Source organism: Falco naumanni, chromosome 15 (assembly GCF_017639655.2).
Source record: "Falco naumanni isolate bFalNau1 chromosome 15, bFalNau1.pat, whole genome shotgun sequence".
NCBI classification, from domain to species: Eukaryota; Metazoa; Chordata; class Aves; order Falconiformes; family Falconidae; genus Falco; species Falco naumanni.
This window is the reverse complement of record NC_054068.1, coordinates 19,139,615-19,163,724: the sequence shown is the minus strand read 5'-3', so window position 1 is coordinate 19,163,724 and position 24,110 is coordinate 19,139,615. Positions and strand designations below refer to the sequence as shown.

Below are 24,110 nucleotides of genomic sequence, written 5' to 3'. Positions count from 1 at the left end.
GGCAACAGGGAGCTCAAGTTGCTGTTTGTTTCTTATCTGTTCAATAAATTTAAGATGTTCTAGTAAGCAGATGGCTGTAGAGGGCATCTTTTTAGATGTTGTACATTGACGATGTGTGTATTTAAAATTCAGCAGTGAATCCACTTGAATGAGTCATCCTAGTCAGGTGGAGGAGACTGTACTGTTACATTTTTGATTAAAAACTGGAGTTAGCTTGCACGTTTCACATTTAGTCTGCAGGCCAGCTCATGTGGGCCTGTTTTTTGGAATGGTCTGCATGGCCAAGGGCACCTGCCCTTCACCAGGCAGGCTGACAGGTAATCATGCCAAGTCCCTTCTCTGTCGCCCCAGGCAGTATTTGGGGCAGGCTGGCAGGTTCACCAGCCTGGCTGTCTTGTCTGGTAATGCAGAAATTCTTCCACACACACCTCTTCATCAATGAGCTGGTGCTATGGCATGAACTCAGGACTTCCCTAGTAGCAAACTCGCACTTAGAGCTGTGCTGGGTTAAACAAAAGCAAAACAAAAGGAAAAAAAAAACCAAAACCCAAACCCAAAAGTATGGTTTTGCTGGTGCACATACCGAGTATGATAGATTTAAATCAAGTTTAAGACCTGTCTACTGTAATTTAATCCATTAAGTTAAAGTGGACGTGCACATGAGTTGGAAACATCCTGGCAGGGGTAACTACAGCCCCTCACCATACACTGTAACCTTCCTCTGTATCTAAAAGCATTTTGCCGGCTCCTGTCGCGCTCTGCATGTCTGCGTGCTCCAGTGGGAACAGAGCACCAGACACAGCCATCCGGGAAGCTGTCCCACCAATTTCAGCATAATACAGGTCCTGAGAGTATCTTTCCCATAAAATATCTTATTCTGGCTGAAACCAAATATTGGCAATTCACTTTTGAGTAAATGGGAATTCACTTTTGAGTAAATGGGCAATGATTTTGCTAATCCCTCTATAGCAAAACTGTGTCTACTCAAGAAGGAAAGTCTAATGTTAGGGTCTGTTTGCTGAGGAACAGGGTGCCAGCCTTGGGAGAACATGTCTCAAGGAACCACTCCTTGCCTCATTTCATGCCAGTGGATCCATAGGTGTCTGCAGAAGTCTCCTGTGTGTCTGTTCAGGCTCCAAGGCCTCCCTTGCTCCAGCGGTACACAAAGCTGCCCTAATGACAGGGAAAGCTAGAGAGCAGTTGTCTTAGTTCTTAAACCTGCACATATTAAGATTTAAAAGATAGTGATTGAACACTACAATCAGTTATCTTATTACCCGGACACCATCCCAGGAAAGATAGATAACATCTAAAGCACTAGGAAGATGGTAAGGAAGAAAAGAAAATGAAAATCTGCTCAGTTTTCTTGAGGTTTTCCCCTCAGGCCCTTCAGCAGGGCAAACATTACTGCTGGGTTACTAACGGCAGTAGGGAGTACACCTTGACAGCAGCAGAGCAGTGTATTAGGGTATTTTCTCTTCTTTAGATGAAAAGCCCAGCTTTTGGATTCAGGCTAAAAAAAAAAAAAAAAAAGTATTCAACCTGCTAAGTAGATTGAAAGAGAATCCAGATTAAATAAATCATTAAATCATTCCAGAATGTTATCCACCTGTTCTGGCCTGTAATTTATTTTCAGATGAACAGTAGGTAAAAAAAAAAAAAAAAAATACAATGGCAAAAATTATTTCCCCTTAACAGATGCTTTGATCCTGAATTGACACCTGGCCTGGAGAGCCACTTGTGCAGCTTTTGAGATCATTTTGAACTAACTGCTCCAATCCATTGCTCCATAACCTCAACAGCCACATAATACTAACACTTCTGCTGTAGCCACCTTTGAAGAGGGATCTCCAAGGGTTTTGCTGCTGCAAGGCCAGTAAAAATCATCCCTTCAATGTGGGATGGGAAATCTGTTTGAGGGGACCATCAAGTACCAGCCAGCTGGGCGTGAGGGGTCCCAGACCATTTCAGTGTCAGGGTCACTCTCCTTATGTGCTGGTACGGGAATAAAGAAAGGTTTCCTCTCTCCTGTGTTCCTTAAAGGAGGGTTGTGCTTCCAAAGGCTGGGAAGTGCTCATCTGGGTAGTTACTTGGGTTGTCCAGACCTTCTCACGTCTCTCGGATGGTTCCCAGTGCTCTCTAGGAGAGCACCAAGTGTGTTATGTGCCACCCGTGTTGGCCGGGGATGGGAGGGAGGTGAAGGGCTGGGAGCAGGTGACCAAGGATGGAGGACAGCACCGGTGCCGGGAGCATGGGGCAGGTGAAGATGATTGCTGCCCAGCTCTTCAGCATCTCCTCTCTGCCCAGCTGCAGCTGAAGGCAGCCCCAGCCCCAGCCCCCCATTTCACGTCTCTCCGGTGTACGTTTAAACAGATTTAGCCAGCTCGGTGGACAGCTTTCACAGGAATTCTCCCATTTCCCGAATGCAACAACGTTAAAGCAGGAATCCGGTGCAGCGGCCCGTCTGGGGGGGACAAGTGGGGGCAGAGACCCCTCAGCCCGAGGTGCGCGGTGCCGAGGGGCGGGCGGGGGGTGCCCATCTCTGCCCTCCGCTGTCGGGGGCGGCTTCTCTCCTCCGTAAATCAGGCTGACACACTCCAGCGCCGGGAGGTTTACTGCCGGCCACAGCCCGGCTCTGCGCTACCTGGGGCCGGGCACCGGGGCCGCTGCCCCCGCGGGGAACGGGGCCGGCCGCGGGGGTCACCGCGGGGGCGCAGGAAGGGCCGGGGGTGGCCGGGGAGCCGCGCCGTCTCGGCCGCACAAAGCCGCCTTGTCATCGCGGCCTCCTGCCCCCGCCGAGCCCGTAATTGTCTTTGACAAAACTTCATTAGCGAGCGCGGCGGCGGCGGCGGCGGCCCCGCGGTCGCGCTGCCTTTGAGCGGGCGCAGCCGAGTGGCGCGGCCCCGCCGCCGCCCGGGGCCATTAGCCCGGCAACTTTGTTTGAGAAACGTCCCACCCCAGCGGGGGCCGCGTCAATCAGCCCTGCCGCCTGCCCCGCCGCTCCCCGCGGCCGCTAATTGGGGGGCGATGCGGGGCTGGCGGAGTCGGTGCCAGGCGCGTCCCAGCGGGCTGCGGAAGAAGGGGAGACCCGGCCCTTAATAACGAAATCGGGGGGGGGGGGGGGGGGGGGGGCTTTCCGGCGGTTTCTCGGCTCCCCGGCCCGGGGGCAGCGGGTGCTGCACCTTGCGCGTCTGGCGCAGGGGGGCGAGGGGCACTGGTGGCTGCGACGGGCCGGGCTGCGGGACGCCGCGGAGGGGGGGGGGGGGGGGCTCGGCGCTGCCCCGGCCCCACCGCCCCCATCTCCCCGCCCCGCAGGAGCGGGCCCGGAGCTCCCCACCAGACGTGGTCCTGCGGGGCCCGGCTGGCCCGCTCGGGCGGCCAGCCCCGGCTCGCTCGGAGGGCTCAGCGGCATTGCAAAGCCCGGCCTTGGGACATTTAAATGTGTTCACTGCGGCACCGGAGGTGCCGAGTCTGTTCCTGGGACACTCGGGTGAGCCCCTTATTTTAGTTTTGTGCCCGGGCGCTCGCAGGCTCCGCTGCCGGTAGTAGTTCTCCATCAATCTCCGCTCTGGTTTTTAATCAAAACAGTATTCGGAATATGATTCCCGGAGATTATATTTTGAGAGATTTGCGATACATATCTTGCCGGCATGACAGATTGCAGGGGAGTCCTGGGCAGGCGGGATAATCTGCATCTCGCTCGCTTGACCTTCAGAACTAGGGGAGTAAAAGTAATAAAGAGAAAATAAAAAAGTCTTAATGCTCCCGGAGAGGTTACCTTCTTACTGCCTTAAAAAGACCTCGACGCCCGCACCCGACTAATGAACCGCGGCAGGGGGCTGCGCGGCCCCTCTGGCGCTCGGAGGCCGGGGCAGGGCCGGGAGCGGGGCCGGGAGCGGGGCAGCCCCTTGCCCGGCTCCTGTCACCTCCCGCGGGCAGCGCAGGCGCCCGCTGCGGAGCTGCCTCCCCGGGGAGCCCCTGCCACAGCCGCCGGGTCGGGGCGGCCGGGCCCCTCGGCCGGGACACGGCGGGGAGCGGAGCCCGTCCGCGCCGCGGGCACCGTGGGGAGCCTGCGCCAGGTCCCAGGGCAGATACTACCTGTCCCCTCCGATGGGAGAGGAGGGGCGGAAAAGTCGCCTTGCAAGAACCCTTCGAAAGGGCCTAACTAATACTTTTTATTACAAGCCCTAATCCTTCAAATCCGACTTGAAATAATGTTTATCTTTTCGCAGCTTAATTTCCCCTACTCTAAGCTGTGGGTCACTGCAACAGACTGCAGCTTCTGCACCGCCGCTTGCCCAGGGCTGCTTCCGGCGGGCCCTGCCCCGCTCCCGGCCGCTCCGTTGCCGCCTGCCCTCCTGCACACGTACCCCCCACACCCACTCCCCCACCCGGGTTCCTGGGAAGCCCGGCGAAGTTCCCCTCCTTTGCCAGGTGCCCCCGCAGCCCGGGGGCCTCTCCGCGCAGCCGGGCCGGGGCCGGGGGCAGCCCCCGCCACCTCCCCGCCTTGACCTGCAGCTTCTCCTTTCCCCTACGAGCTGCTTCTCCGCTCGCAAAGCCAGAGGGCTCCCAGCTCTGCAGCCCCACTTGTCGTGGTGGCCTTTGGTAAACATATAGAAGCCTACTAGATATTCAAGATTGATTTCCCTGATTTATTAAGGCAGAATTCATTGGACTCTATTGACCACAAATGACTTAATGTAAATGTTGACCCCGGTGAACTTGGAAATAGCAGGTATCGGGTTGATCTATAGATGACCTCTTAATTACCACAGTTATTAATTTAAATTATTGCCACTGGTTCTAGAGACAGGAACAAAGAAACATTCTTTCCTCATCCCTGCTTGGTTTATTAGTCTCAACACAAAGTGTTTGATGACACTTTTAATTAAACAGAAATAATGCAGAGATACGGTTTCCCTTTCTTGTCTGTCCTGTAAAGTGCAGCGCTGCTCTTTTCACTGACTGACGGCGGTGACCCACTAACAACGTCCTACTTCGCCGCCCGGTTGCCACCCGCTGCCCGGGGGTGCCCCGGCCGTGCCCCGGGGCGGGCGGCGGGTGCCCGGGGCCGGGGGCCGCTCCGGCTCGGGGCTGCAGAGCTCCATGGGTCACGGGACGGCCTCGCGGCGGTCAGCTCATCCGTGTTAATTACAGACTCGGAAAAATACTGTCAGCGGTATCTGTGTACAGCGACGGGAAGTACAACGGCCCGGCGTAACCTGCGCCGCCTCCCGGGCACGGCGCGGAGCGGCCGCACCTCGGCGGAGCGAGGGACAGGGACGGCAGGGAAGGGGAAAACAACCCCCGGCGGGGGGGGGGGGAGGTCAGAGAAAGATTAGTCTTTCTTGTTTGCTTTTTGTTGGTGGGTTGGTGGTTTTTTTTGGCAAAGACGTCGATCACGGGTGTTGAACGAGCGGCGACCGGGCGGCCGGGGGGCGCCGCTCCGCGCCTCGGCCCCATGTGAGCAGCACGTTGCGCCGCGGCGGGCCGCTCCCCGGCGAGGGCAAGGCCGGCAGGGCCGCGGGCCGGGCCGGGGAGAGCTTCCTTTCGTTGTTTCAAGCCGAGAGCCTCGCTGCAGCCGGAGCCCCGTCGCCAGCGCTCGGGAAGGGGCGGGCGGCCCTGCGGGAGGGAGAAGCCGTGACAAGCGTTTCCCGGACGGGCTCCGGCGCCTGCCGGGCCCCGCCGGTCCTGCCCGGGGCGGGGGGGTGTCGGCCCGCCCGGACGGGGGCCCGGCGCGGCACTGCCCAGGCCGGGGCCTTCCCGGTGTCCCGGGGCCAGGCGGGCGGGCCCTGCGCTTCGTTCGAGGCCGGCGCCGGCGGCCGGCCCGTCACCTACCTCACCTCCGCAGCACCGGCCGGAACGCCGTCCGCAGCCGGTCCAGGCAGGTCCCGCCCAGCTCGGCGCCTCCCGGGCCGCCCTTGCCGCCCCGCCCGAAGCCTGCACAGACACAAGCGGCTCGCGGTGGGCCCGGCCCGGCCCCGCCGCCCGCCCCTGCCCGCTCGCTTCGAGCGGGGAAGCCTCGGCCTCCGCCCCGCCGCGGGCGGGGGCGGCCCGCCTGGCACCCGGGCACGGCTCCGCGCCGCGGCCGCGCTGGGCCCGACGCTCAACGCCCGGGCGGGCTCACGCCGCGCCCCGTGTCCCGGCCCGGCCCGCCGTCCCGCCCGCCGCCGCGGGTACCTTCGCCCGCCGCCGCGTACTGGCACGGCTCCCCCAGGCCGCGGTGGGACGCGCAGCTTCGCGGGAGCGGCTGCAGGTTGAACGCGGAGCTCCGGAAAGCCTTGGCGGGCAGGGGCTGCTCCCCCGCCGCGCCGCCGCCTCCCTCCGCGCCGCGGCCCTCGGGGCTGCCCCTGCGCGCCGCGCTGGCCCCGGCGGTGCGCGCCAGCGACCAGATGCGCGGCTTCTCCGCGGGCGCGTAGGGCGGCGGCGGGCCGGCCGGGGCGAAGTCCGCGGCGGGGGACTTGGCGCAGGGAAAGGCGCGGAAGGGGCCGGGCAGGCTGCAGTCGCTCCGCCGAGCCTCGGGCAGCGCCGCGCCGAGGCCGGGGGCTTCCTGCAGGGAGCTGGCCCGGCCCTTCTCCGGCTTCCCCGCCTCCTCCTCCTCCTCCTCCTCCTCCAGGTCGTCCAGGTCGCTGAACCGCAGCTCCTTGTCCTCCTTGCAGCTCTTCTGCTCTGCTCGGACACACAGCGGGGAGGAGGGGGCGGCGGGGCGTTAGCGCGGGTGCGGGGAAGCGGGTGGGGGGTGGGGGGCTCGAAATCGGCCGCCACTTCGAGCTACTTCGAGGCGCCCGTCCCGCCTCGCCCGCCTACCTCTGCCCTCGCTCTCCGCGCTGTATTCCTCCTCTTCCCGCGGGGCTTCTTCTTTCCTCTCTTCTCCCGCTTTGTTCTTGGGAGACCAGGTCATTTTGTTTTCCTTCTTGAGCCTCCGTCTGGCGTTAGCAAACCAGGTGGACACTTGCGTCAGGGTCATTTTGGTGATGATGGCCAGCATGATCTTCTCTCCTTTGGTAGGGTAGGGGTTTTTGCGATGCTCGTACAACCAGGTCTTGAGGGTGCTCGTCGTCTCCCGCGTTGCGTTTTTGCGTCTGGCCGAACCGCTGAAATCCACCGTCCCGTACCTGCTAGGAGATGGTTAGGAAGGGAGGGGCGGCGGAAGACCCCGGCCCCGCGGCAGGCCGGCTCGGCCCGGCCCTGCCCGTCTGCCTGCCTGCCCCTGCCCGCCTGCCATCGCTGCCGAAGTTTTGATTTTAGCTGACTGGTGCTCCCGGGGCGCCTCGTTTCTTTTGTACAACGTTTGTCAGGTCGGAGCCCCCCCGCTCCCCGCCGTTTGATGTCGGCCGCTGCCTCGCAGGGGGATGCTAATGCTGCTGGGCGCTGATCAAAGGGGTTTTACCTGTCGTACTGGTACTGCCCCAAGGAATGATCGTAGGAGTAGTAGGCAGCGGGCTGCGCGATTCCCGAGTGCAACGTGCCGGTGCCGTCCTTGATTTCATACTGGGGGTTCTGCAAGGCAAGCGGCAGCGCTGGGCGTCGAGCCGGCGGGGACCCCCCCGTGGCCCCGCCGCCCCGGGTCCCGGCGGCAGCCAAGTCCTTCGCCGCCCCCAGCCCCCCGCCCCGACGGGACGGCGCCGGTTCCGCGTTCCCCCGCCCCGCCACCGACTGCTACCCGGGCAGTGAGCCGCCTGTTGAACCCCCCTCCCCAGCCCAGCCCCGCGGCGCGCTGCCCGGGCGGGCACTCACCAGCGCGGTGTAGAGCGCGGCGGGCTCGGCGCTGTAGGGCAGGTAGTTGCCGTAGCCCTGGCCGGCGGCGTACGGGGCACCGTACATGCCCAGCGCCGCATTGAGCTCGGCGCGGCCGGGCGCCAGCAGCCGGCTCTCGTACGGGGCGCAGCAGAGGGAGGCAGCGGCCGGCGCCGAGGAGGCATCCGGCACGGAGCGGGGGGCGGCCTCGCAGCAGGTCGTGCTGGGGCTGGCGGGCACGAAAAACTGCGGAGAGGAGAGAGCGGGACGGCGCCGAGTGACTGTCGAGGCAGCCCCATCGGGGGGAATCTGTGTGCGCGTCTGTGTGTGTGCGGGGGGGGGGGGGGGGGGGGGGGGAGGCGGTCAGGAGGGGGATAGGAAACCCGGGCTGAAGCAACTAATTATAGAAGCCGGGAAATAAACGGAATGGGAAGCGAGAGCCCTCGGGAAGGGGGCACGATTAATCAAGCAGGCAAAACTTTAAGGAAATAATTGTTCTCGAAAATGGCAAAAGATCCGTGCCGCTCCTTCCTTCCCGCCCCAGCTCGGTCCATTTGCATTGATTTAAAGGCAAGAAGTTGCGATTACAGTTAATTTGACAATAGACAAAGCAGTTAATATGTCAGCTAACGCAATCGAAGGCATTTGATTTCAGTAAGTTCAAGGGGACAGCTAACTTCCCAAGCGAGGGAGGCACATCTTGCAGTGATTACCGTGTATAAATAATTCCATCCAAAAAAATCCTGACTCGAGGTACGCTATAGCGACGACTTAGTTAATATAGGGTGCCTGGGTGTGGGTGTGGGTGGGGGGTGTCCTTCGGAAATTGTATGGGGGGAAAAAAAAACCCCAAACAACAACCCACCCCAAAACCCTCCCGACAGATACTAATAAAACACAGGAAAAGGACCGACCCGGGGAGGAAGGGTGGGGAGAACGGCCCAGCCCGGTTCCGCGGGAGCGCCAGTGCAATGGCGAGCGGCGGGTCCCGCTACCCGCACACCCTCCGCGGGTGCGGGGGCAGCGCCCGGCGCAGCGCGGCCGCTCCGCGGACTCGCAAAGCGGTCACAGCCAGGATTTATGTATTTATTTATTTGTTGCACTTAAAACTGAACGGTGGAGGGTGGGGGGGGGGGGGAGGGGGGGGGAATTACCGGTTTCCTAAACGCCTTTGCTGTGCACACTGCGAGTTATTTGTTTAAGCCTAACACAACACAAACGAGACATAAACACACACGCACATTTTTTAAAAAAAGGCTCCAGATGTGCCCTTTTAAAAAAAGACTCTAAGTAAGGGAAAGGGAAGAAAAAAAAGGGAGGGGGAACAAGACATCTGGACAGCAGCAGCAGAATCTAAACAAAAGTGAGTGCTGCTCACTCGCCTTACCTGTGAAGTGGTGCTGTAGGGGTATCCGAACTGAGAGAAGGACATAGTTGCTCCTTATTTTTGGACCATAGGCAATATTTTCCCCCCAAGATCGATTGTAACTAAACCCTGCTTCAAGATGCACCTTCTCACACACACATTTCCACGTATGGCTTTTTTTTTTTTTTTTTTTTTTTTTTCTCAATTATAGATGATTGCACTTAAGAAAAGCAGCCAGACATCTGAGGCGGGGGGGGGGCGGTGTGGGGGTTGGTGCCTGGATTAAAAAAATAGGCTACCCCCCACTTCCCATCGCTCTTAATAAATATGTTTGTATAGAGAGAGTTTAAAAAGCCACCCCACATGTATAGAGAGTTTAAGTGCAAAGGGGCTTTTTCAAAGAGGGGGTGAAAATCACGTAGGGCTTGCAAGATACGGAGCTTGCTTGTTGTATTATTTTCTGCTCTATAGGTCTTTAGCGTTCATCGGTGGGCGAGGAGCGGGGTGACGTCACGGCCCTGCCGGCAGCGGCAGGCAGCGGCAGGCAGGAGCCGGCAGCGGCGGGCAGGAGCCGGCAGCGCCCCGCGCCCCGCGCCCGCTCCCACCACTTGTTTCATGTTGGTTTAATGTTGTGTGCGACACGTCAAGGGCAGGGACCGGAGGTGCGTCGCGGTTGGCCTCTCCCCCCCCCCCCCCCCTCTTTTAAACACAGTCCAAATTTGTAATGGGGAGGAAAAAATATACAAGGGGGGTGGGGGGCACCCAGCAGCGTGCCCCCCGGGCCACGCAGCCCCGCAGCTGCGGGGAGAAGGGGCTGTCGGGGTCGGGTCGGCCGGCGCAGCCCCCCGGCCCTTCCCGCTGCCCCCGGCTCCCCCCCGCCTCGGGGCCGGGCTCTGCTGTGCAACACGGCGCGGCTCTCGCACCGGAGCCGGTTAGTGGTGCCCCCCACCCCCACTCCGCGGGGTCAGGGCTCGCCCCTCACGGCCGTGCGCTGGGGCACGCTGGGCCAGGGCAGGGTTCCCCGAGGGGCGCTGAGCGGGGCATCCCCTCCTCCTCCCTCGGACCCCAAACGGTCCCAGCAGGAGCGGCGGGTGTGTGTGGGGGGGGGGGGGGGGGGGCGGGGCCGCGGCAGGTCACTGGGGAGGTGATGGATGGCCCTGCAGCCCGGTCTGCCCATTACCGCTACGGCGTAATTGCATCAATTAACAAATGGAGATGCCCGTGTTTAACCAGCGACTTACATATTGCGAACTTGCCTTCGAGGCGAGATCCCCGGGAGGTGAGGGGGATTCCCCCCCCGCCCGGCGGCGCTGCCGGGCCCGGCCGGGCGCGATGTCCTGCCGGTGGATATTAAAAAAGAACAAAAAAGCCGCTGACTCGGCCCGGGGCGGCCCGGCGGCACCTGTCCCGGGCAGGCCGGGGCCGTGCCCGTGCCCCGCGGAGGCGGCTGGGAGCGGCGGGCAGCCCCCGCGCCGTGCCCGTCCCCAGCCGAGCGGCCCCGCTCCGCCGCTGCCCGCCGCCCCGCTCCCCGACGGGTGGCGCTGACGAGCCGCGAGCGATGCGCGGCGGCCCGGCCCGGCCCGGCTCCCGGTGCCGCCCCCGGTGCCGCCGAGCCCGGGCGGCCCCGGCCCTCCCCGCCCGAGGGCAGAGCCGCTGGCGGCCGCGGCTGGGGCAGCCGGGTTCCCGCTCGGGGCTGCTCCCCGGCGGCGGCTCCTGCCCGGGGGCCGGGAGCGGGGCGGGCTGCCCGCGCCGTCGGGGCGGCACAGCACCCGGCCGCTGCCCGCGGGGCCGGGGCGAGGAGGGGGCGCAGCGGGGGCGCCGTGCCCGCCCCGCCGGGGCGAGCGGAGGGGCCCGGGGCGGAGGGACGCTGCACCAGCCCGCTGCCATCGCCCGCTGCCCGGCGGGCAGGGCAGGGCGCTCGGGCGGTGCGAACCCTGCCGTTTTGGTCGTCGTTAACGGGGGCAATAACTTCAGAAAATTCATTAAAGGACACCTTTGGGTAACATTACAGCTAATTATTTAATTGCAAGAATCCCTATGGGGGAAATTATGCTAATTATAAAGTAATAAACCCACTTGTTCTAAAGCACTTAATTCAGCAAAATTTAGTCATTTTTTCACCAGAACATTTCTTACATTATTTGATGAAAGAAACGGCAAGAGTGGCTGTGTGCTCATCCTGCCGGTGCTTAGAACCCGTGGGAGCTGGCGCTGTGTGCTGGAGGGTCACTCGCGGGGCCCCGGCCCTCCTCACCCGTGTGACGAGCCCAGTGGCCGCTGAAACCAGGGTGGAATCCACTGGGCAAAAGCACTTTTATAAGAGATGTAACGCAGATCAGTGCAGACATCGTGTCTGCCAATCTTTATTGTGCGCAATCAACGTGAGAGCAAATGTGTTACCTGTCAGGTGCGTTGTAGGTGGCCTTTTGCAACCCAGCTCTCTCGCCACTTGCAGTGCTCTGCCCTGTGGAGGTGTTTCTGTAGCACACTTTCATCTATACATGCCCAAGAGCTGCCCAGGCAACCTTTTTAATTACCCTTACAACCTGGAATGTGAAATGGCATTAACAAACCCAAGTTCTACCTCGCTCCCCAGCTCTTCAGGAGGACACAGACTCCGGCTCTTTGTGTTCTGCCGAGCCCTGCCCGCATTCACCCTGTCAGTGTGTCACTGAGCGACCGGACTCACCATGTCAAAGCTGCCCAAACACCTTTCTGCAATTTGTAAATATTGGCATAAACCTTCTGTTAACAGGTTCTTGAGCTCAGCCTGGTGGAGGGCAGCTTTGAGGAAGGTGCATGCAATTTGCCGTTCTTTTCATCACAGGGAAACAGCTTCAACAGCCAGATTTCCATTCTGCTCATATGCCGCGTCTCGGAGAAGCATAACTGCTGCTGTACGTGGTCACTGCAGATTTTTCTTGATCTAAATCTGTACCATCTCTCTCCCTGCACACAAGCATATCGTCCCATCCCCACGGTGTACGTCGCCTTCACCCAGTTGTCCTAGCGAGGGCTGTGCGACTATAAACGCCAGCAAAACCAGAAAACGATCTCACTTGATTCACAAACTTTTGTTCTTGAAAGAGGGGACTGTGAGGCTTAACTGTAAACATTTCTGTGAGCAGTTCCTCTTGAAGCAAGGCAGGAGTTCAAATGAAGCCTACGATGCAATTTTTAATGCTTTTAAAATCAACATCATTTGGTTTAGCTCTGATACAGCTTTGCTCAGGAGGTAATTGCAAGGGGTGAAAGTAACAGTACGTTCTTCCCACCAATGCAAATTCAGCTGCCGACAACTGCAAATAAAATAATAGGTTAATTGAAACAAGCGGGGTAAGAATAAAGCAGCTTCAAAAACATGTAGCAGAAATGTGGCTGAGAAGAAAGTGTCTTTATATTTTAGAGTACAGGGGGATTTTTTGGCTGTTGCTTTTTTGTACTGAGAAAATGAAAATTCTTCAAGTCCATGCATGAATAAACAAGTACAGCTGGGCAGCCTAATACATAATTTATATTGATCAGTCACTGCAGATTTAACTGAATAAAGCCAAAATGAACACTAATTGTTTTGACAAACTAAAATAGTGTATATGATGGTTTATTGTGAAGCTCACTGGTTACTGCTCTTATCTCAGTGGCTATTGTCAAGACTGATTTCTGCATGAGAGGCAGAAAAAGATGAAACAAATAAGGACAATATTAAGATTAATATCTTGTGGAAGATAAGGCATTTTAATTGCTTAACTTACAAGCAGAAAATAGAACTGTTTTCAGGACAGGGGGGAGAAAGCACGGGACATACTCTGATTTAGGGGATGAGGTATAATTGCTGAGATAACATGTGGTGCCTTGTCAGCTGAGGGCTAAACCTGAATTTTTGGGTTTTTTTAGATTACTTTTGAAATATATCAGGAATAACTTTGATTGCCTTGGACACATGTCTTCTGAAAGGGAACATCTAAAAAGATGTTAGTGGATTTCCAGGGAGTTATGTAAGTAGGCTAGTTAATCCAAGAAGCTGCACAATTTTGCTTTGGTTTTGGTATGTGCAAAGTGGAAGAAATACATGGGTGGGCCTTTACTTTGCTTCTCCAGACCCTCTCATTTAAGTGGATGGCTAAATGAGCGCCATGTAAAATCTCATCTGGAAATTAAGTAAGAGACAGACAAGGGTAATAATCCTATTCAGAGAGATCCCTAAGTAGCACTTCTGTATGGGCGCCTTTCATCTCATTGTATAGTCCTTTAGATTGGAAAAGACCTTTAAGATTCTCTAGTCCAGCGGTTCACCTAACACTGCGAAGTCCACCACTGAACCATGTCCCTGCGCACCACATCAACGCATCTCTGTGTGATGGTGAGCTGCTTTTTCCGAGCAGCGGTCCTCTGTGGTGGCCTGACCCTGCCATCTCACCCTCCTGCCTCCTCTCCAAGGACCGGCAGCTCCACTTGGCTCCCATCATCACTGATTATTTAGAATGACGTATGGACTTGCTGACTCTTAGATCATCACCCTGTTTGCTGTGATGAAGTTTTAGGATATGGCTGTAAAATCGACTTTTGGGCTTGGGTGTTCCTGGGGTTGAGGGATGGTTGGATGCAGGGCTGTAATCTGGACTATTCTGTGCCTGGAGGCAGCCAAGCAGGGGGAAGCTGTATGTGAATCTTCCCCATGCCGTGCCAAGGGTGGGATTTTCCCTTGGATCTGGAGCCATCGTGAAGCCTGGCTTCTGAAACTGTACTCGGCTAATGAGGAAATACTCCTTTTGTAAGGGTGCTTTGCATCAGGGTGATCCAGTGCTTCCGTACCAGCTGTTTTAGGGTTGTTTATAGATTATCCTGTAAAGTGTGAGTTCTTCTGGTGAAGATGGGTCTACACAAAAGTTGTGGGAACTTCAGCTCTGAGGACTTGTTTGTGCTTTGCTGAGCTATGGGCTAACTCATGGCAGGAGGGTCAGGGCAGTGTCACAGCTCTCATTCAGGCTAACCCCTCTGTGGATTCAGTTTCCAATAAAATCAATAGAAATAATTTTGAATATTTTTTTGTTGTTGACAAAGCGATTGCTGTTCTGACACAGCTTGAGCAGGATATTGGGCTCACCAGGTATCAGTGCTTTCATGGCCTTTGTATCAGCTGATGTGCAGTTGCTGTGAAGAAGGCACTTGGCTGCAAAGCTGAGGGGTTTAAAATTAATATCACCTTAGGTATAGTTTGTCATTTTTGTTCTGTGGTAGTGAAGGACAGTTTTGTTCCATTACCTAGTCTGCTTGCTGTAATTTCCAGGATCTGTTTTTTAAATAGCATGCTGGTTGCATGCAAAAGCACCTTATTTTCCAAGAGTTATCACCAATTGCACTATTAGACGTGGATGTCAGAACTGCTTCCTTATTTACTTTAATTTGTAATTTACAAAAGCCCAGTTGTGTTTTTTGTATCTTAAAAACTCAAAGACTTTATAACTTACTCCAAAACTAGAAGACACTTAACCCAAGTCAGTCAGTTGGCCTTGAGCCTCTTCATTAGTTCATGTCGGAGTAAAGAAGGGGCTCAGCTTGACTCCACCTCCAAATCCTGCCTGAATTAACTCCATTTTGCATTTGTAGAAACAAGTGCAGAACAGGACCCGCTGGGTAGTTTGCTGAGGCCTCTTCTGCTGGTCTCCTTCAGGTCATTCAGATTTTTCTCTGGTCTTTCCTTCCACTGGTATTTCAGGCAGTACGGAGTGCTGGGGGGGCACTGGGGAGGAGCTGCGGTGGCGATGGGCCATCTGCAGCCCACTACTCTGGGGAAGCTGGGACCACTTGTGATTTCACACACAAGCAGCACTAATCTACAATAAATCTTATAAAATCAATAAAAATATGGAAAGTATATCATTTTTAAAGAAAAAACACATGAGACATGGCCATTAAGGGCACAGCCATTCTAATACCTGTGTCTGGTTGAAACTGCAATTAAAAACATTCCAATAATAAATCTACTTTCAGTCTCGTTTAATGCTTTTAACTTTCTTGAAAGTTCAAGCTGGTATCCCAAAAATGTGCCAGGACTTTCACAATGTATTTTATAGACTCATAAATAAATATGGCAATTAATCTAAGCTATATTTCTCTCATATTTGATGACAATTTATTATGACACTCACTCATTCAGTGCACAAAAACTCTAATGCACTTAAAATCGGATTTCAAACCAAACGTTTTATGGGAAAATATAGTATTGATCATCCATTTAAAGATATCATGTGATGATTCATAACCTCCTATAAAAAGGATCTTATGAGGACATTCAGAATGAGTTTTGTGGACCATTCTTGCCACAAAATCCAACATACGAGATCTATAGTTCTTGGTGATGTTTTATATTTCTGTTTGATGTTTTCACCTATAATGTTATTGTGGTTTATGATGAATAGCAGCTTTAAAATAAAACATTTTGCCTATCTAACCCGAAGTTGAATAAATAGAGGCTAATCTGTTAAACATACTAACACTTTTTGTCCTTTTACACAAAATAATGCACAAAATTTGTTCCTTTCAAGGCTAATTTCCACAATTTTGGATATGTTAATTGGGCTGTTAGTGCAATACACATCTGCTACTGTGTCCTTTAATAAAACGTGACCCAGGAGTCATCCTGCTCACTGCTGGTTCTGTGATACACCCTCTGCCACCCGCTGCTTGGGAAGCTGCAGCAGCTCGTGCTTTGACATGCCAGCAGCAGTAATCTGAAGTCTGCTGTCCTGATTGCATGGTGCATCACTGGAAATGTTTTCAAAGCTGAAAAACTCTGGAAGGTACATCCCCAAAAATGCAGGTTCCTGGGGTAATTTATTTGAGCTTGAGATTGGGTGCAGGAGGAAGGAAGGGGATCATGGCACGTACGCTGCGTATGGGTTAACGTCCAGGCTTTATCATCAGCCTGCAGACACTTTTCTGTGGAAATGCTGCTTTTGTTTCTCCTGTGCGTGGATCAGCTCTTGGAGCCTGGCTGGGGCTGGTGCGCAGCCATGCTGGCGGCGAGCGTGGTTTCTGTGAAGAGGGAAGGTGAGGTGGAGGATAAGAATGGGAAATACCTTTTTCTGCCTCCATAAATAGTTAGTGTCTGCATTTGTGGACATGACTGCTCCCTCCTTCCTCCCAACTCTGCCTGCCCGCTGCCTCCCTCAGCTCCCACGAGGGCCCTGGCACGGCTCTGGGCCGCAGGGGCGTCAGCAGACCCTGGCTGCACCCCAGCCCCCAGCCCCTGCACCTCCAGCATCACCGGGGACAGATGGCCCGCAAGTGCCTGGGGTTTTGCAGCAGCTGAAAATAGCCGACTTCTCATGTCATTCTCTGAGGTTCTTAATATAATGAAGTTTTCCTGTTTGAACAGCCCGTAGTCATTGCCAGCCTAATTATTTTCTGGATAGCTTTCCTTAATGCCATAGGCTTTAGGTGGTGACACCGATGCTTGGAGAGACAGCAGAAGGAAATAAGTAGTGAAGGCTAGAGCACTTGGTTAAAGAAGAGTCTCATTTATAAATCAATTTTAATAACATATTTAAAAGCTCTCACATTTGCCTTTAATGTGTTTCCATTTCCCCCTTGGTCATTAATATTTAAAATATTTTTCTTTACTGATCTTTTTTCTATTGTGTCCTTCCTAACTTTCCTTTCTCTCTGTAATCTGCAAACAGCAAGTTTTTGAGAAATGCGTAATCCATGAAAAACCCAGATAATTTTGTACAGGAAAAGCCTTCAACCCAATGAAAGAAATTTCAGAGGAGTTGACTAATTGTTTAAAAGTTATTCCAAACAGTTTAAGTCATAAAAGAGTATATGTTTTCGCTGATGGACTTTCAAAATGAGAAGGCGCCATTGTTTCTACTAGGAAGTAACATTCAGCAGTGAACTTTTTTTTAAAAAAAACAAGCCTGTGGATAACATTTTTCAGTAAGCTTGTTGTGGAGGTGGCTTTATTCCAGAGATGATTTAAGGGCATGAGATTGCTGGAAGTCCGTTGAATTTGCACGCCAGGGGCCTGCTTTACTTTTGAAAATGGGATTTCGGTTCCTGGATTGTACATACCTCTCAGGTGGAGCTCATCTCTTCAAACATGCTGTTAAAGAGAAGACAAAAGGAGACGGCTTTTGGAGGATGGTCAGTGACTAGTCTCCCAGGTGGGGCTGGGTAAAAACCTCAGACATATGCTTTGGAGGGTTCATCACGTTTTGTAAACAACGTTCAGCTCCAGCTGTGCTGTGGGTGATCGCAGCCCCAGGTGGATCTAGCAGCTGGTTTAGTTGGAGATCGCCCAGCAACAAGAGCAATTGCAGCTCCATTTGAGGATGGGTGAAGAGCTGTTTCTGTAACACCTCGGTTAAGTGGATCTGTTACACCTGGAGCAGGAGGAAGGAGCTGGGCTGTTGTTTAGGATGAAACGTGGCTGGAAACAGGAGCATGAGCCATGTGGCTGCAGGACTGGGGCTGCCCAAGGTGGGTGAGAAACATGGTGGTGTCCCTGCTGTGCTTGTGTCCCCTGGCTGTGTCTGGGGAGTGGTCTGGGAGAGGCAGCGCCCAGTAAGGGTCTTCCTGGGCACCGGGGGAGGTGGATGGGCAGAGGGGCTGCCAAGAGGGGAGGTGGTTTCCTGAGGCTGCAGAGTAGCTCAGTAGCAGAGGCAGGAGTTACCTCCCTCCTTGGTCAAGGCACTCAGTGGTGTGTGGCTGGAGTAGCGTGCCATCTTGGAGGAGCTGCGGGAGCTAAATGTAACATGTGAATTCTCCGGAGACAATGGGGAAACCTCCAGAAAACTGTTTGTATATCGTGGGGAGGCTCTGTGGGCAATGAAATGCTGCGCTTTATTGTGGAACAGAGCAATGACTGCTCATCAGAGCCCCTGGGAAGGGTTTAAGACACTTCACAATATCTGTTTAACATTTTATTTTAACTTTATTACTTTAGTCATTAGTTTACTGTGTCTAGGAAGTAGATTTCCTAGCTTGTGCTAGGTTTTTGTTTTATGTTTTTATGTATATATGCACACACTGATAGTATTCTCAGTCTATTATTCATCTATGAATTCTTCATGATCTGTAAATGGGCGATGAAGCAAAGAATTCTAAAATGTAACAAAGATGGAATGGGGTTCTGTAACTTTTATTGTTTTCAAGGAAGAGTTTAATATAAAGATCATGTTGTCTGATGTTTTAATATCTACCAGGGAAGTGCTATAGCTACTGTGGTTATTTTGTGGTTTTTTTTTGTTTTTTCTTCTTGTCATCTTAGTAAAATATGTACTGTTTTTTGGGTGGATGGGTTTAGCACCAGAGATCTGTAGTGGCAGAGGAGACATTTGTATATATATTTCACTAGCTGACATTGAATGTGTAAGATGAGTTAGTTGTACCAACTCCTGATGCAGCAGGTGGTGGTTCTGCCCGAGTGCCTCGCTGGGGATGGTGAGGTGACCCTGCAAGATGCTGCTTCTCTGAAGCTTCAGTTGCACATAAAAGCACAGGCTCCCACAAGACTGAACCCTAAATGATGGACAAAAGCTTGTTCCTCTGCTGGTCTGTTCCTCGTTCATTAACTCCCAGTGCTTCTTTGATTATGCAGAGCTAGAAAAGCCTGAGCAAATGTGCAGTGGGCGGTGCTGGAACAGCCTTGCTTCGAGGTCCTCTCCTGGCTTGCTTGTGCTCCTCATCACACATTGTAGTTTTATGGTGTAAAATTACTCAATGGAAGTATTGTCCCATGCATTGTTTTCTCCTTACTCTTCTGTTGAGTCTAAATATTTATTCAACCTCCTTCCGCTGCTTGGAGCCTGACTGTTACAGGGTTTCATTGTGGAAATAACGGATTGCCTCCCTCGCGTGCTGTGCTGGGGAGGGACTGAGCAGGCAGGGCTGTGCGCCGGCCTCTGTTGGCCCTCAGCATCGCAGCTCTGCGCAGAACTGGGAAACAGCCCCATTAAATTTGCCCCACAGCTCTGCCCAGGCTGCTGCTCCTCACAGACAGCTTGTGTGTGCGTCCGTGTCTCCCTGTAAGAGGGTCACCAGTCCGGGGGCTCTCTGTTTCAGGGCTGGGTGGCACCATGACCGCAATGGCCACCTTTTGTCACCTCTGTGTCTTCGGTTTGGTCACGTGTGCCAAATAAGCCCTGGGCAGTAGCAAGCTAAATTGAACATGTACCATAATATGAATAGGATTTTACTTAATAATCTTAATTCCCTTATGAATGACTAAATGCCACATACAGATGGTATGCAGTCAGTCTCTTTAGTATTAATAGATACATCTGCAGGTGCAGTATCCAAAGCTGGTAAATAACATATTGCTTGTAGATCTAGTGAGTGAACCCTCCAGGGAATCATTCAGACTGGCGTGGGAAGAATGTCCTTAACTGTGCCAAAGGATGGTGTTGTGTGTGTGGTTTTTGTTTGTGGTTTTTTTTTTTTTTTTTTTAAGACTGCATCAGTTTAATTTTCTCTTGTATTCCTTTTGTACTGTTAATTTGCTCCTTACTACTTCCAGCCTAATCTGTGCAGTGTAGTGATGAAGCAAAGCTGTACTATTAGAGCTTAGAGAATGATGGGTAACAGTGAGGGTTATCTGGCAGATCTTCGACATCAGAAAAATGCAGAAAATATAAACCCCAAGATCCATCATAAGCCAGACTTGGCCATTTATGCACAGTATTGCACTAGTGTGCTCCTGCAGCCCCGGTAGTGGAAACCTGTTCGCTGTGTCGAAGCTGAAGGCCACGCAGTGAGCAGCTGCAGCCCAGGGCAGCGTGCCGCCTCGTTACGGCGGAGCCAACTCCGCTTTCTATCAATGAGACATTGTTAGGTCAATTTAAAAGCAGAGCCTTAAAGTCACTGTAATTATGCAAATGTTGCCCTTACTATTACCACTTTTGTCCTGATAGCTTTATCTTATATTTTACGAATGAAGTCGTCACGTTTCATTATGCTGTTTGCTGCCCCGTTGCTTTGGAGATGCTGTTCTCGCTCTCGGGTTTGGCCGTTCCTGCCCCTGTGGTGTGTGCTGTCCCGCAAACTGGGCCACCCGTCTCAGCTGGTGCCTGATGTGATGACTCTGAAGAGTTCTGTTAGTGTTCAATACAAGCTGTGACTGCCCCGAAACATCTTACTTTCTCTTCTCCCGAGCGTTTCCCTGCAAACGTTACCTGTTCTCACCAAACTCCAGTCAGCCTAGTTTGTTTGTCAGAGGCTTCAGAAAAGCCCTTGGTACATTTAATGATTAAACTAGAAAACCAGGAGTGTTTTGGGAAAGGCAGTGCAGGTGACTGAGATTCATTGGTTTGGCATTAGCCTAAAACTGTTTCTGTTAATTGAAAGCTTTACCATTAACTCAGTGGTGGAGTGTGAGGCTATTAAACAGAGCTGGTAAAATCCCCAGGTTTTCCCACAGCGCAGTGGAATGGGGCTTTTGGAGAAAGACCAGCAAAAGGCAGCCCTAAACATCAGTCCTTGCATGATAAGAATTATATCTAACAAAAAAGAAAAATACTTGATTGCAAAAATCACTTGGAAAATCTTGTGTATGTTGAGGTTATGCAAAACAGATTAAAATTCTGATTATTTTTTTTTTTTAAAAAAACAAGGAAATTAAATTTGGGAGCTCTTTTTATTTGATGCCCCTCTTGGTCCTGCAGGCTACCCCCTGCCCTTCATGATACTCAAATCCAGTGCCCGTGGCTGTGTCTCGGGGAGCAGGGTTTACAGCTCCCTGCAATGAAATATTCAACTTCCTTGGAGAACGTTCGGGCTCAAGTTTTGCTGGTTTAGGGATTTTTTTCTAGAGATATTTTTGCAGAATGGGCAATGGTAAATCTTTAAGAAGCAAGTGTGCGGAGAGGCTGGCTACTGCCTTCCCAGGGCCAGCTGCTCGTGGCTGCCTACGTGGGTCTGAGCGACGTGCTGCTGACAGAGAGCTGCTTTCCTCCGGCTTGGGCTTTTGCTCTTCTTTTCAGCTTGCTTAGTGGAATCAAACCTCTCGGAGGCTTTTTGCTGACATTGGTAGTGTTGCAAGGAGGGCTGAGCTTTAAGTCTCATTCTTAAGTGAGTTTGGCCCAGCAGACTCCATCCAGGACTGCAGTGCCTGCACTGCGGCTGTCTGGACATCTCTTTTCCCCTTAAAGAGAACCCCTGGTTTAACAAATGCATTTTTTTGTCTTAAACTCCTGTAAGCCCTCTGTGTGTACTCATCATCAGCCCGACTCGGGTTTGCTTGCAATTGGACTTGAACAAGCACTAATCGGTTTAAATGCATCTGCAGTTGGGTTTTGCATCGGTTCAATGAGGTCAATTTAAAATTGATTTCCTAAAGCTATTGCAGGGCTTCCTGTATTGACAGGTCGAAGAATTATTGAACACCAACTTAGTAACAATCCTGTTTGTATTGCAGCGTCTTCATCTCCACGTCAGTGCCTGAGCACTTCAGGAGCCCCTGTTTGAGTTTGTAAATCAGAAGGCAGAAAGAAATAAAAACAAAGAGCCATGTGAGTAGTAGTCCCTTTCGTGAATCCAGGCCATTGTTGAAAGCACATCAAGCTGTGGGTAGATAAATATTTTTCTGGAGTCAAGAACAGAAAAGCATGTGACACTTCAATTACCACTGTTCATATTTAAATGTAAATAAGTGGCTTCTTTACTCTATAATTCAACAAACCTTATAATTATGATCTTATGATATTTTCCTAACGCTTGCAGCAACATATGGCACTTCAATGAGCAAACAAGGCAAGAAATGGAATTAGGAATTTCTGTGATGTTTGTATGTGTATTTGTGGCTCTTTTATAACCCCTTTGTTTTAAATACCTCATTTCTTAATTTAGCAGTCTATATAATTGGAATAAATTTACATGGAAGAAAAGTGAGCCTTGTGGTTACTGCTGATGTCCTTAATCTGATGTAGAGGTTTTGCTGGAAAAAAAAATAAATCCACAACTCCAAGCAGCTCAATAGCAGTAAAAAATATTGCCAAAGCTAAATGATCATTAAGGACTGCATGGGTCAGTGCCTTCTTAGAGTAAATTATTTTAGCTCCTGCAAATCCTTCTGTTCAGAACACTGTGCTGATCGTTTCAGACTACGATCTGTGCGAAGGCTATAAAATATTGATTTGACTTGTAATGTTTCTTGATATCTATGACTCAATTCACCAGACCTATGCAATATCAAGGCTTGAACTGGTGAGAACACTCAGGCCCTGACCTGATTCAGTAAAATGCCTCTTAACTGAATTTTGATAATAATGTACAGTAAGGCGCATAGCAGTTCCTGGGCTTACTGATCAATATGGGAAGTATAGTAATATTTTTATACCAAAAGATTTTGTTTATAATCCCCTTCTCCAGCCTTTGACCCCCATTTTGCTTTATGTACAAGTTATTATTTGCAGTATACTAAACTAAAGGGAAGGGAAATGAAGCTGGGTACTGCTTAGGCAACAGCTGTGTTGCGGTGCCTGTCTGTACAGCACCGTGCTGTTCTCCCCTGGCATCCCAGGGAAACACCACCAGATCCACCGTACATAACCATCGCTGGGAATTGTCTTGGAGTTCGAGACGAGTTTATTGCTTGTACGTGACCCTCACTTTAGTGAGGGAATGCCAGAGCCAGCTGGAATGCAGTGGAGGATGAGGTGGCACTGAAAAAACATCCTCCAGTTTGTAGGGGTGGATGATGCTGTTTGGCAAGGGAAAAGCAGCAATGAAGGCTTGCTTGGCACTAGGTTGCCCATCATGGATCTTAGAAACCCAGGGTGTTGGCTTTTGCAGTAGCAGAGCTGTAGGAAAGCCATCCTCCTGCAGCACTGCCCTCTCGCACTTGAAGAAATGGTGTATTTTCTTTAAATGCTGCTGCGTGATATTGCAGAACAGTGAGCTTAGAGGGCTGTGTGCTCCCTTGGTGAGTGACGGACACTAAAATATGATTTCAGGCTTCTAAGATATCTGAGGAGGTTTGTTTTCCTGGCTACAGAAGTACTTCCAGAGTTTTCGGGGCTTCTTGACTCTTCTAACCAATTTGGTTGCTGATGAACAAAGAAATGGTAATTGAACTGAGTTGTGATTAAATAAATAAAAAGATGGGGAGGAAATCAAACTGTGCCTTAAAAGGGAGTGCAACTACAATGACACTTATATCACACAGTCTAAATGATTGGGATGGTATAATAAAATATTCAGAGCTTCTTGAAGTAACATGTTCTATAATATACATTTTAAAATAGCGTTGGGTGTTATTGGTTGAAAGCAATTTATCGCTCGCAGTGAATGTTGGATGTAGCTAGGCTGTTGCACTGAATTAATGCTCAGCTTATTTCTTTTATACTTTGTATTTTGCAATATCCTCCAGAATTAACATTGCTATTTGACATGTTGAAGCCAATTCATGTCTGCATGGTTCTTCATTTTATTGGGGGGAAGAGATGAGAGCTGGTGCTTGGAATGGGTCACTCCCTGCAAAGCACGGCACTGTTATTCTGAAGCTCTGGCTCAAGGAAACTGGCTTCACAGTTGCTGCTGTTCATGTCAAGGCAAGTGTTGTACACAATATATGAAGTGTAGCGTAAATAATTTAACTAGCCTTTGAACATGGAAATAGCGACATGATAAAGTAGCAAAACATAACAGGTTTCCAGCCAAACACATCACCGACTAGTTAGCCTAGCTAAAACAAACGGGTTTTTTTTTTCCTCAAGTAAACTGATTTAAATGCAAGGAAAAGGCTGCAGAGAGCAGTGCTTGCGGATCAGCAGCACCCCGGTTATTTGCAGCCGCATTAACTTCTCCACTGACAGCTGAGCTGGGACTGTGCACGTGGGGAAGAGGGAAGACAAAAGTGGGTGCAGTTGTGTGTATGATGAGGGAGACTTACGGGCACCTGTGGCAACGTTCCTGATGTTTCACCGTGGCAGTGGCACAAGCTGGGAGCCTTGGAAAGATCCCAGGTCAGACTTTGAGCTGGAATCATCCCATTGACCTCAAAGCACTT

General features: G+C 52.1%; 1 protein-coding gene and 1 long non-coding RNA gene across 2 annotated transcripts in view; one reads left to right on the top strand and one right to left on the bottom strand.

Annotated features, from left to right (window-relative positions):
• Positions 1-21,608, top strand: part of LOC121098122 — a 426,198-nt gene extending 404,590 nt beyond the window's left edge. The window contains exon 6 of the long non-coding RNA XR_005831177.1: positions 21,519-21,608. This is a non-coding gene — a long non-coding RNA (uncharacterized LOC121098122). The remainder of the gene's footprint in view (positions 1-21,518) is intronic.
• Positions 4,830-9,284, bottom strand: IRX6 (iroquois homeobox 6). Its single transcript, XM_040615770.1, has 7 exons — positions 9,125-9,284; positions 7,738-7,983; positions 7,391-7,500; positions 6,808-7,115; positions 6,181-6,669; positions 5,839-5,940; positions 4,830-5,622 (listed from the first exon to the last, which is right to left on the bottom strand). The coding sequence occupies exons 1-6, from the start codon at positions 9,167-9,169 to the stop codon at positions 5,840-5,842; spliced, it is 1,299 nt and encodes a 432-aa protein (XP_040471704.1). The 5' UTR covers positions 9,170-9,284; the 3' UTR covers positions 4,830-5,622; position 5,839.
• Positions 21,609-24,110: the final 2,502 nt, after the last annotated feature.

Coding starts and splice junctions, on each gene's coding strand:
- IRX6 (XM_040615770.1), bottom strand. CDS start 9,169: ATGTCCTTCTCTCAGTTCGGATACCCCTACAGCACCACTTCACAG. Junction 6,670..6,807: donor CGCGGAGAGCGAGGGCAGAG/GTAGGCGGGCGA, acceptor GTGTCCGAGCAG/AGCAGAAGAGCTGCAAGGAG. Junction 5,941..6,180: donor GTACGCGGCGGCGGGCGAAG/GTACCCGCGGCG, acceptor GTGTCTGTGCAG/GCTTCGGGCGGGGCGGCAAG.